The sequence below is a fragment of the Equus asinus genome, chromosome 16 (assembly GCF_041296235.1).
Source record: "Equus asinus isolate D_3611 breed Donkey chromosome 16, EquAss-T2T_v2, whole genome shotgun sequence".
NCBI lineage: Eukaryota > Metazoa > Chordata > Mammalia > Perissodactyla > Equidae > Equus > Equus asinus.
Window position 1 is genome coordinate 27602212 of NC_091805.1, and position 13132 is coordinate 27615343.

The following is a 13132-nucleotide window of genomic DNA, read 5'->3' on the forward strand; positions in this document are numbered from 1 at the left end:
GGCCAAGGATCTCAGGGAAAGGACTATTTCAATTAACGAACAGTCTAGCTGAGGTGCCCCGGCAGTCTGGAAAGGAAAGCACAGAGCACATAACCACAATGGAAGCCAAAGCAGCAGGTCTTCCAAACACAGATTCAGATTCCTGTGTCTTTAAGACCAGACCCTCATAAATGCATTGCTTCTGCTGGACACCATGCTCTAAATAAACAGACTCTTCTGGCCGACACACAACTTCCTGTAGGGTTCTGGTGGGTAAAGCTTGAAAAGGCTGCCAAATCCAATGACCAGCAACTTTTGAGCTGACTTAGAAAACAAGCTACAAAGACTTGAGTCCAGAGTAAACAAAGGAAAAAGCCACATTAAACAGGGAACAAATTACTATACAGGCAGGGATATTTAAAGTGCTCACTGAGCAAAAAAAAAAGTCAAGTTATTAGGTATCTAACAATACAGAGTAGAGTAAAACGCCCTTTCAATTGGAGGAATCAAGGTTAATTAATTCCAGCAGTGGTAAGAATTGGCTAGGAATCAGCCCCCTACATCAGGAGGACAGATCATTCTGGATGGCCCAACTTCAAACCCAGCTCAGATCAAATGAGCTAACCAAAGGAGCAGCGTGGAGTCAAAAACCATTTATAGCTTTTTATCCAGCTGAGGAAAAGTACTAATTAGTTTACTAGCAGACGACTAAAATACGTAAGAGTAAAGAAAAATGTAACAAAAACTCAGAAATGGGCTGGGGAAAGAGTGACACACAGATCTGCAGAATTTGGAGTAAACTGTAGTACCATGAAACTTAATTAGGAAAAAATAAATCAAAGCAGTAATACAAAAGGGAGGCGACCTGCTCAGCCAGAGCAGTTAGGAGGGGCCTGAGGAGGAAGCACCAAGTCCAGCGATATAATGCAAACCAAATAATGGTACGCTGTGGAAAAGGGGAGTAGTTTAAGACGACTTACAGTGATACTTTAAATAACATCCTCGGCACCATGCAAGGATCCAACATGCACAAGGCAAAACAGGTTCAAGACTTGGTTCCTGCTTGTAAGAAGTCCACTCACTAGCTGTGTGTGCAAGATTAACACTCATGATTCAGCAGCAAATATGTAAGAAAACATACACGGCCATGCATCGTTTAACAACGGGGATGCATTCTGAGAAATGTGTCAATTTCAACGTTGTGCGAACATCACAGAGCGTACTTACACAAACCCAGATGGCATAGCCTACTACACATCTAGGCTACATGCTACTAATCTTATGCAACCACCATTGTATATGTGGTCAATCAGTGACCAAAACCCATTCTAGGGAGGCGCAGACTGTAGCAGGGAGAAGGAGAGGACTCAGAACAACATTTAGAAAAGAGGAAGGTGGAGGAAGGTAAAGGAATCAGGAAAGGGTTTGTTGAAGAGTTAAGACTGACTTACGCATGGGCTTCTAACATGGCAAGGATTGAGAGTTAAGAAAGAAGTTCAGGTGGAATTACGAAAAAGGGTGTGGGGCAATGAATCAGCTGACAGGTCAAGGGTGGAGGCTCAGGAACCTGCACGTAAACATCTCCAAGGGATTCAGATGCAGGGGTTTCACATATCACACACACTTGGAAAAACACTGACCCACAGGATTAAGTCCAAATCCTTACTCCTGCAGCCTTTCCAATCTCATCCTCCACTTCTGGGCCCCAGCCCACCCCACCATTACCCCCTAATCTTTGTTCCAGGGGTTGGCAAGTTTTTTTCTGCAAATGACCAGATTATAAATATTTTAGGCTTTGCAGACCATGCAGGTCTCTGTCATACTACTCTACTCTGTCACTATAGTGAGAAAGCAGCCACAGACAATTTATAAATGAATGGGTGGGGCTATGTTCCAATAAAACTTTATTTACAAAAACAGGCATCAGCGTGATGAATGGATAAACAAAATGTGGTATAGCCATACAATGAGATGCTATTCAGGAATATAAGGAAATGAAATAATTAATGCATGCTACAACATGGATGAACCTCAAATGCACTATGCTAAGTGAAAGAAGACAGTCACGAAAGTCACAATATTGTATGATTCCATTTATGGAAAATGTCCAGAATAGGCAAATCTATAAAGAAGAAAGTAGCTTAGTGGTTGCCTAGAACAGGGGATGCAGGCACGGGGAATGGGGCGTGACTGCTAATGGGTACAAAGTTTCCTTTTGAGGTGCTGAAAATGTTCTAAAATTAGATTGTGGTGATGGTTGTATAACTCAATAAATATATTAAAAATCATTGACTGGTATACTCCAAACAGGAGAACTTTACAATATGTAAATTATATACATATAAAAATAGGCAGCAGGCAGGATTTGGCCTAAAGGCCATAGTTTGCCACTCCTTGATCTGTACACTAGCCACACCGTGTACATGGAAGAACTTTCCTCCACACGTGATTTCTGCTCTTCCCTCCGTATATGTTGAGGCCTCCCTTCTCGTCTGCCCAGCAACTTCTACTTGACCTTTCAAGCCTCAACATCAAACGCTCTCTTCTGGGAATCCTTCCCTCACCTGCAGGTAGAATTACCACTCTCTTTGTTGGGCTCCTGCAAAACTTTATTAATTTTACAACAAATAATGGTCATATTATTTGCCACATTGTATTAAACTTATCATCCCTCGACCTCCAGTAAGTGCTGAAGACATAAAGATGAATAAGAATCTAGCAGAGTGTCTACCTAGCACAGAGTAGGTTCTCAATGAATAACTCATTGAATGAGTCTGTAAATTAAAGAACAAATTAATGAATTATGGGAGTATTACTTAGAGAAAACTGGTTTTAAGAAGTGGTCCAGGGGGCTGGCCCCGTGGCCAAGTGGTTAAGTTCATGTGCTCCACTTTGGCAGCCCAGGGTTTCACCGGTTCGGATCCCGGGCACGGACATGGCACTGCTCATCAAGCCATGCTGAGGTGGCATGCCACATGCCACAACTAGAAGGACCCACAACTAAAAATATACAGCTATGTACCAGGCGGCTTTGTGGAGAAAAAGGAAAAATAAAATCTTAAAAAAAAAAAAAAGAAGAAGAAGTGGTCCACAAGGTAGCCTGAAAGAATCAGGGCCTAAAGCTGAAGATGCTAGTCCCAGAAGACTGCTGAAGGAAGCTGCAGGGTAAGTGGAGAGAAACACAGAAATTCAAGAGAAATTGCATAGGAAATGTCAATAAAACTTGGCGACTGGCCAAATAGAGGGTTTGAAGGGAATGGTTCCAAGATGGTTCAAAAGTCCCAAGACAGTAGCAGTGACATTGATGGGTCAAGGAACTTGGATTGATAAACCAGCACTGGAGTAAGAAGACGGGCTTAGGAAGGTTCTTACATTCAACTTTAGAGATAATAAAAAGAGCAGCCATTTGATTGTTTCCTGTGTGCCAGGCACACATGCCAGCCCTAAGCACCATAGAAACATCTCTCCATCCACAGCGAACCTCTAAATAACTGCTACTGTCATCTCCCTTTTACAGAGGAGGAAACCGAGGCTCAGAGAATTAAGTAACCCAACCAGAGACACACACTTGGGAAGCGACAGAGCTGAGATGACTCCTGTATTTGACACCAGACAGAACCACATTGATAGGCACTCCTCCAGAGCCACCTCAAGGGGCCGGCCCAATGGTGTAGCAGTTAAATTTGCACACTCTGCTTCAGCGGCCCAGGGTTTGCTGGTTCAGATCCCTGGCACAGACCTACACACTGTTTATCAAGCCATGCTGTGGCAGGCACCCCACATACAAAATAGAGGATGATGGGCATGGACATTAGCTCAGGGCTAATCTTCCTCAAAAAAATATAAATAAATAAAAAAGCAGAGCCATCTGGGGCCCCTGGGAGCTTGAGGTAGGACCCAAGAGGTGGGGCACTATAGAGAGCTGACTGGAGCACCACGTGAGAAGGCTGGAGAGAGTTCTGTTGAGTCACTGGCATGCAGCTGACAACCCACATCCTCCAAGCAGACAAGTCACCTCAGGGAGAGCAGACAGGGAAAAACAGAGGGCCCAGGACCATACTTCAGTCAAGAACGCTGGAGAAGGAAAGAAGAGCAGCTGGGAAAGAAACAGAAACAGATGGAAAGATAGAAGAACCAGGGTGAGGTAAAATTTCTGAAACCCAGAGAGAAAGCCAGAAAATGGGGTGCTTAACCAACCTTGAAGGAGCTGAGGAGGAGTATAGGTGGGGAAAGGTGGTATGGTAGAAGGACCTCTGCAAGAGAATCAGGGTCCCTGGGTTCCAGTCCAGCACTGACACCAATTTCTTGTTTGACAGTGACTAAGCCATCACTTCACTCCCTGGCCCTGGTCTCCTCCGTAAGGGGGTTAGGACTAGACTGTCTCCAGGGCACCTCTCCAGTCCCAGCATCCCATGAATTGGTCCAAGAGGACATCATCAGTGACTCCCCAGAGATAAGCTCAGGAGAGCTGAAGTCAGGCTGCAGAGAGAGAAGACAAGGCAGGACACACAGACGTTCACTCACTCAAGAAGTGAGACGGAAAAGGAAAAGAGAAATACGAGGGTGCCGAGAGGCGGTCAGCAGGACCAAGTTCATACATGGCCTCTTCACTGGGGGAGAAAGAATCACAAAATAATTAAACATGTATCTAATTTTCACAGAAATATTTAGAAGACACAGTAGGGGAAATGATTGAAATTAATACTTCTGCAGAATTTAAATATTTAAATGAGATATGAGCAGTAAATTTCCTTTTATTCTCAAACAAAATGTCAACATAGCAGATAAGCAATGGAAATGAGGAAGTACAAGTTGAATATTTGGATACTCCACACACACACAAACCGGGCATCTGCCCAAGCGGCACATCTGGGTCTCAGATTTGTAGACCTGCTGCTCCTTATTTTGGTCTATTGCTTTTTTAAATACTCTCCAAAAAGTTCTAAGAGCAAAGAGTCACGTTTTCAAATGTGGAAGCTGCTCTTGTAGAATCATTTTCTAACAACATTTTCAGGGAATTATACAATTTTTTAAAAGTCAAGAGACGTTCCCATGGCAACCATAGTACGGCTCAGGGTTGTAACCCTAACTTCCATAGAGACAATCTCCGCACTGGTTGGAAAATGCTGCTGCTGGACAAATTTTAGAAGGGGTCAAGGGCAGTCTCTTCTCCACGGAGCCTGGGGAAGAGGCAGCAACAAGAGGCTTTTTCAGTCTGTCAGCTCTCAACCAGCACAGAAAATAACCCGGTTGTTACCTCATGCTAAACTGGCAGAGTCCAACCGGGCTGAATCCCTCTGGTGGGGCAGGGGGTCCGCTTTCCTACGGCAATTTTACAGCATCTGAACAGTGCCATGATAAATGACAGGGCTTAGCTGATGTGGCCAGCCAGCGTCTTGGTAGGAATGTTGTAACTTTTTTGCTGAGCTTATATCCTGATTTGTTTGCTAATCTCTAGTGTTTACTATTATTGCTCTGATTTCTGCTTTCACTTTTTCTAAAATTCCCAGACTGGGTCTTTGGAGAAATCTTCTTTGAGAGTTAGCTGTAGTTTCAGCTTGCATATCTTGCCCCAACATGTTAGAAACCATCCTTGACTAGTTTGGTCAGTTGTACCTGGCCTGTGCTGTCCTCTGTTGAGACAGCAGCCGGAGCTCTAGCTGCTTTGCTGTTCCCAACCCTGCTCCTCTGTCCAGTCCTGGCCTGGCACCTTCACACTGCCCAGTGGGGTGTCATCATTTAAAGTGCACTGAATATCTTCAAGTGAAGGGGCAACTCATTTTAAATGAGGTGAGTGTCCCATTCATTTAGACTCTCCAATCCTATGGAAGAGTCAGATTCAGTTGTCTCTCAAGTTAATGAAATTTCCACAGCAAAGCTCAAATGAATGAGGGGAATATGGGGGGAGAGGGAAAGGAGGAGGAAGAGGAGATGAGAGGGAGATGGGGAGAGGGAGAAAAGGGAGGAGAGAAGGAGAGAGAGAGGGAAAGAGAAAGAGAAAGAGATGAATGCCCTTTGAGAAGTGAGACCCTTGTTGTCAGTCTAACTTTCTGATTTATCTGCTGTAGGTCTCCAACAAAATGGCCAGTTCCAAGGTCGTCTTACCTGTCAGGCTGGGGTGCTTTCCAAAGCAACCTCCATTTAAACAAACACCGGGCACTGTTTATACATGGAATGTATTTATTTAGTAACTGAATTTCACCAACATACAGTGTCTGTGGGTAAGAGGTTTACTTTGACACTTGCTTAGCACGTACTACACATTAAGACGTCTCACACACAGCCCTGAGTTTGTTTTGGGGTTTTTTCTTGCATATACACAGGACTAGCATTGGGAAGTCATTCATGAAAAACAGCAGAGGAAAAAATGCCCCAGATAGAGAAGGAATGTAGCTAGTGTGCTGGTTTCCTTTTGATATTTCTGCTCTCACATATGCACTCTCCAAAAAGCGAGTGTTGAAATTCTGTATGAGTTTTTCTAGCAGCAGTGGGGCAAAGGTAAAATACAAACCCACTCTCCCGCACCTGCACTGCTCTGTCTGTATTTTAATAACTGGGGGGGGGGAAGAAAGTGCCATTGTGGAAATGGCAAAGATTACACATAGATAGGTAGGTAAGTAGGAAGGTAGTAGGGATCCCCAAAATGTTTAATCCCTGAACTGCCAAACTCCTCAAAATAAGCAAAAATGATGTCAAATCACATGCCCAAGTCCACACACTGAAGCTCTTGCATTTCATTCCTAGCAGGAAGTCCCTTAATGCGTGTGCTCTCCCTTATCACGCAGTTCAAGCAAGCTTGGTTACAAGATGTCGTGGGTCACAAGCAGAGGGCAGGTGAGCTGCTTTTGTGAAGGCAGCTGAAAGGCTCCTGGGGGGTCCGGGGAATGAGCAACTAGGAACTGCAGATGAGCGGGGGGGGGGGGGGGGGGGGCATTCAGCATGAGGATTAACAGCGCAGAGAGTTCAAGGCTCCTGAGCTCAGATCTGCCTCTGATAACTGCTGACCTTTGATATGATAATCTCCTAAACCAGAAAGGAAGAAAGAGACCTGCCACACACAGACCAACCCTCCTGCGGCCCCAAAGCCGCCAGGATGCAAACGAAGAAGGGAATGAAGAGGGACTCCGAGGACAAGAAAGAGTTATCCCAAGCCTGTGCAGGGAACGCAAACCCTGAGACCTGCTGGTTCGCCTAACAGGTAGATTGGTTAGCAGGTTTTGTAGCCAGAAACAAGGTAAGAGCTAAAAGTAAAGGAGAAATGGAGTGGAAGTGGACAGTAGAGTCTAACTAACCCTGCTCAGCATCGAGCTCCACAACCCAGGATCTGTTGTAGAACCTCCCTAGCCCCGTCCCGTTCTGGGTGACAGTGACGACAGGCAGAGATAACACAGGTGGGCTGGGCACTATTATTACTCTTACTGTTATTTGGGGGATAAGGGAGCTGTTAAGAGGCAAGCAGAACAGTGAGCATTTTAGATGTGTTCACTTCTTTCCTTTCCTCCCAACTGCAGTCTTTCTTGCTTTCAAAAAAACCCAGGAGGGGCCGGCCTGGTGGTGTAGTGGTTAAGTTCATGCACTCTGCTTCGGCAGTCCCAGGTTCGCAGGTTCGGATCCCTGATCCGAAGATCTAGCACCGCTCATCAAGCCATGCTGTGGCAGCATCCTTCATAAAATGGAGGAAAACTGGCACAGATGTTAGCTCAGTGACAATCTTCTTCAAGCAAAAAGAGGAAGCTTGGCAACAGATGGGAACTCAGCAACATCTTCCTCACAAAAAAAAAAATCAGGAAAGGTCCAACTTTATGCCATAGTCCTCAGAGAAGGTAAAAAATAAAAGTGACTTGGAGTCACATGTGTGATTAATCACACATCCCATTTGGCCCTGCCTGCCAAGAAACTCGAAGCCAAATTTCACACTCAGAGATACCAACCACATTAACCCATACAACCAAGTGACTACCCTTTTCTTTTTTCTCTTGTCTTCATTTTGCATTTCTGCTTACAAGGTTGGTGTGTCTATTGTTGTAAGCCCACCCCAAATCCTTTTTTGTAATGAGGCAGAGAATAAGCAAATACATAAAAGTATGGAAGGTTCTGAGCTTTCTGACTGGTGAAGCTTCTGACTGGTGAAGCTACGAAACCTGGCCCCTTTCCCATGACAATGGAGCCTCCCAGATCCCCACTCCACCCCTAGAGCCAGGGGCTGGCACATGCATTAACATTTGCTCCTTTAACGTCAAAACAAACACACAAATTTAAACGACCATATCTTTTATACACATATGTAATGCTAACAAGGGGCCTACCCTCAGCAACTTTTCATAATAAGCAAGGAATCAGACAGGTTGGAAATAGAAAAGACACACTGCCACATAAAAGCAGGTCACAATAAAAATTAGATGACAGGAAACAACATTGTTGCCATTCCAGCAACTAATGAAAGTCTGTTACTGTAAACAAGCCTCCCGTGGCACTATAACCCTTCTAACCCTTCTCAGGAATCAGGAAACACCCTGATGGGACCAAACTCTAACGGGGGAGGAGGGCGGTGGGGGTGGGGGTGGGGGTGGGACGACATTGTACTTTGAGGTCAAAGGGCACAAGGAGCTGGTTTTCATAGGATGCAAACGATGACACTAGTCCCTGCTTATTCTAAAAGACAAAGCTGAGCTCTCAGGGCTGTTTACCCTCTTCTGCCCTCCTCTGTCGCCAGTGTGTCTTTTTCCAGTTTCCTGTTCGCTTCCAGGGCTGTTGTTTCTAAAACCAATGATTACAAATGAGAGGTGTGGTCTCAGATGAAAAATATAACTATAGGTCTGTGCTGTCCTGATGAGAACCCAGCAGGGAGGCCAATGGCAAAACAGTGCTTTCCTACAGAGGGCTTTGTACACATTATTGTAACAAGTGTGTTTCTGATACAAATTCTCTGCTAGCCTATAAAATTGTTTATCTAACTTAAGTGTAACTGTTTCCCCAAATCTTGTCAAACTGCTGCGGTTATTACTTCCAGGTGTAGGCTCTGTCACCTCCTCCACACAGGAAAAACAGCAGCCTCTCCTCCACTGAAGAACCCTAAGGCGCCCCGGAGGTAGGAATTTAGCAAAATGTTGAGAAGGGATGATTTATAATAGATGTTAATGCTGATCCTGCACCAATGACACGCCAAGGGGAAATAGGGTTGATTTAGTAATTCCGTCACGTTTAAGGAGGACATCATGAAAAACAACCACCTCAGTGATCAGAGTTAAAGTCAATTATGGCTTGGAGCCAGTATGGCATTCTTTTTGCTAATTTATAAGCAACATCGTTTATCATTTCATCTTGAAAAATATTTGCCTTTAATACTCAGTAAAGACACGCACAAAGGCTGCCTCTGGTCCTCCCACTACTACCCTAAAAATACATCAGCTGTGATTTTTAGCAGAGACCATATAATAGCATATCTATAAAAAGCCAGTTATCCATCGAGAATAACAAAGAGTTGGGTGAGTTTAGGTTGGAGGAGGAAGTGATCTTGGTAAAAAAAGTGAATACAGTTAAGATAAACTTTATGGGCTAATTAGAACATTGGCAGGTCGATTTATGGTTTTTTAAACAGCTTTGCCAAAATAAAATTCATATACCATAAAATTCACACACTTAAAGTACAATTCGATGGTTGTTAGTGTATTCACATTTATTGATATTTATTAATGATGTTTAGTATATTCATATTCAATTATGGAACCATCACAATTTTAGAACTCTTCTGTTCCCCCAAAAGAAACCCTGTATATATTAGCAATCCACTCCCATTTCTCTCTGTCCTTCAGACCTAAGCAACCATAAATTTAGTTTGTCTCTATACATTTATCTATTCTGGACATTTCATAGAAATGGACTCATACAACATGTAGTCTTTTGTGTCTATCTTCTCTCACTTAGCATAATGTTTTCAAGGTTCATCTGTGTTACTGCAAATATCAGTACTTCCATCCTTTTTATTGCTGAATAACACTCCATTGTGTGGATATACCACATTTTATTTATCCATTCATCAGATGATGGACGTTCAGCTTGTTTCCACTTTTCAACTATTATGAATAATACTGTCATGAGCATTCATGGACAAGTTTTTGTGCGGACGCATGTTTTCATTTCTCTTGGGTATATACTTGCGAGTAGAACTGCTGGGTCACACAGTTCAAATGATTTTTTAAAAACTGTTTGCACAACTGCAGTAATGCATCTCCACAGTCATCTCTGCAGAACGTGAGAGATCGTATTTCTCCACCCCCATCTGACCACCCTTCAACGAACTCTCTCTCATTCTCTCTGTCATGGCCCTGCTGCTCGGTCGTCACCCTCTACACTCACTCTGAATACATAAAGCAGCCCGAGGTCTATTCCGCGAGAGCGTTCAGAGCCGGACGGAATTCCCAAAGATCACTTATCCCAACATCTTCTTTTCAAACAGGATAGCACTACAACCATCTATTCTTAAAAGTTCCCAAAGAAGGCAAGAAGGCAATTTCCCTCAGTTGCCTAGTCTCAGAAATATCTTCAAATCACTAACCCAAAATCATACATATACTATACAAATACCGAAGGGAGAAGAATAACGTTCAGGTTTTTAAACAAGTTTTAGAGACGATCCCCTACAGGCCTCCTTTCTTTATTTCCTCACTGAACACACTATGTCCCTTGATGCCAGCCAATCTGGTGTATCTTCAGCACTGCCGTGTCCTAAAATGAATTCCATTTTGAACTAACATAGTAAAGACAAGTGTGGGAGAGAGCTCTGCTGCCATTCCTTGAGGCATTTTTCTTTTGCTTCAATAGTCTTATTTGAACCTATTGTCAGAGTCAAAAACAGTACTGCACAATTTAACATCCAGAATTTTCTGCTGTTGCTGCTTCTGCAATAGCTCAGACTTTCTTTTCTTTCTCGGTTCCTCTGAGAGAAGCATATACAAAATGAGTAATTATTGCTGCTAAAGAATTGCTGGAGTCAGCAATGCTTCATAGGAACTGCATTTCCTCCTCCCCGCCCTTCCCTCCCACCACAAAGTCTCCCCCATAAGTCAAGAATTAAAGATGTATTACTGGGATAAAGAAATCGGACCTGAAATATGTGGTGCGGCTCCAATGGCAAGCAACCAAGGGTACTAACAATAATTTCCAATATAGCTGGAAAAGTTAGATGATTTGTTTTTGAAATGAGCCAACTCTGCACACTTTCATGAGATTAAAATCAGTTTGCTTTTCCTTCTGGACACCTCGCCTCTCCGATTCCTACTCCCACAAAAAGGCAGCGTGGTTGAGGCACATAAACAAATGGTTCTGGAAATTAACTTTCTTGACCAGAAGAAAGCTCAAAGATAAATTCCACTCTGCATTCATTTTCCCACACTTCACTGTGACCAGAATTTATTGTGGTTTCTCTCTCCCTGGAGAGATAATACCTGAGTGATAACATTTCTGACACACAGAAGCTTAAAAACAGAACGAATGATAACTGTGTGTTATCGTAAATGAAGTATGATGACAATCTGCCCACAATCTAGGTCATTTCTGAGCCACAGGAAAGCGGAGGCCATTTCTCTCTTAAGGTGATGACTCTGGGCAAGTGAGTTGTCTCTACACCTGTCCATTACCTGTAAGATGAGGATATGAGAGGCCTTCATAGGGGAAACGCATGAGTGCTTCACACAGTGCTGAGGACAGAGTAAACACTGAGTCACTATGAGCCTGGCTCATTGTCATCACCACTAAGATCACCACCATCTTCGAGAAGCTGCCTGGATAGCATAAGGAGCTCCCTCCAGGACTTTTCATGTAAGTACAAAGTACTGCCATCTTTATTCCAGTGTTCCCATTTCCCCTGACTCATCCTGCAGGAGCAATGGGTTCATAAGACAAAGCAAGGAAAGAAGACAGACAGGGCAGAGGAAGAGATGAGAAAGACATTTTATAGTTACAGAGAAAGGGCACCTTATTTTGTTTTTCACAGCCATGTTTGAAAGATGAAATTCTTAAGAACATTCCTTCTACTATGGGGGGCTAGGAAAGTTGACAAGCTGAGAAATCTCTAGAGAGAGAAGTTCTAGAGGTGGCCAGTCCAGAGAGTAATGCATAATTTGAAATCCTTCTCTCTTCTTCATGTCCTCCTCCCCACTTATGTTCATACGTGAGCATCCTTGTTAAACCCAGAATAGAAGAAAAGGACTCTCCCTGCAGAAAAGTGCCTTTACAAACTAAGTGGGGCAATGGGTAGACAGCTGGCACCTGTGCCTACCTCTCTCTGTGGCTGGCCGGGCCCCGGGTCGGCGGCACGGAGGTTCAGGACATGCACCTCCTGCGGCAGCCCTGTCGTGCCTCTGCTGGCGCAGCCCGACAAGACGGTGAAGCTCTCCATCAGGGCCTGGACCGGATGGGAGGCGTTGACGGGCGACAGCTCACACTGGGTGCTGGGCTCTGGACCTGCAGAGGCAATCACAAACATGAACCCCTCAGAAACGGCAATTAATTGTGCCACAATTAAATTAATTGTTCTGGATGATCAACCCCCTAGAATAATCTTTCAAGGTAAGTTGTTTCCAGAACTAAATGGCAAAAAAAAGCTAGCCTCTTCTTCTAAAATCCCAATCTCTTAAATTCCTTTTGGATGATTTTGATGTGTATTTGATTATTTAAATTCCCTTTTAGACATACAAGTCATGAATGTATTCCTCTGGATGGAGGAAATCTCCCATTTGACATTTGTGTTCAATTCTTTCTTCCTCTTTTTAGAAGAAAACCAGAGATAAATGGAACAAATTGCCTAAAGACCCAATAATATTATGCATAAATAATATTAAACATCTAAAATTGCACCCAAAGAAGTATAAGATGTAGTCCCTACCTTTCAAGCACTTCCCCTTCTTAGGGAAAGTAAACCAAAATTTAAAACAATACAGAGCAAGATAGAATGCATGGAGGCAACTGGAGCCAGAGTTGTACAGCAAAGTTTGAGCCAGAGGTCAGAAAAATCCTCCCAAGAGAGGTAGGTAGGATATGAGCAGAACCTAAACAGAAAACCTAAAGAGAAAAAGTATAACCCTGGTCATACTTGACTCCTGCTTCCTCTTCCTCTTTCCTCTGATCAATCAGACCTTAAATCCTAAATCCGTCC

General features: G+C 43.6%; 1 protein-coding gene across 2 annotated transcripts in view; it reads right to left on the bottom strand.

Moving 5' to 3' along the window:
* The window catches only part of TGFBR3 (transforming growth factor beta receptor 3), a 187192-nt gene that overhangs the window by 100968 nt on the left and 73092 nt on the right, over positions 1-13132 (bottom strand). For both annotated transcript variants that reach the window (XM_044748975.2, XM_044748974.2), the window contains exon 3: positions 12257-12441. In XM_044748975.2, coding sequence (XP_044604910.1) covers positions 12257-12441 — 185 coding nt within the window. The remainder of the gene's footprint in view (positions 1-12256; positions 12442-13132) is intronic.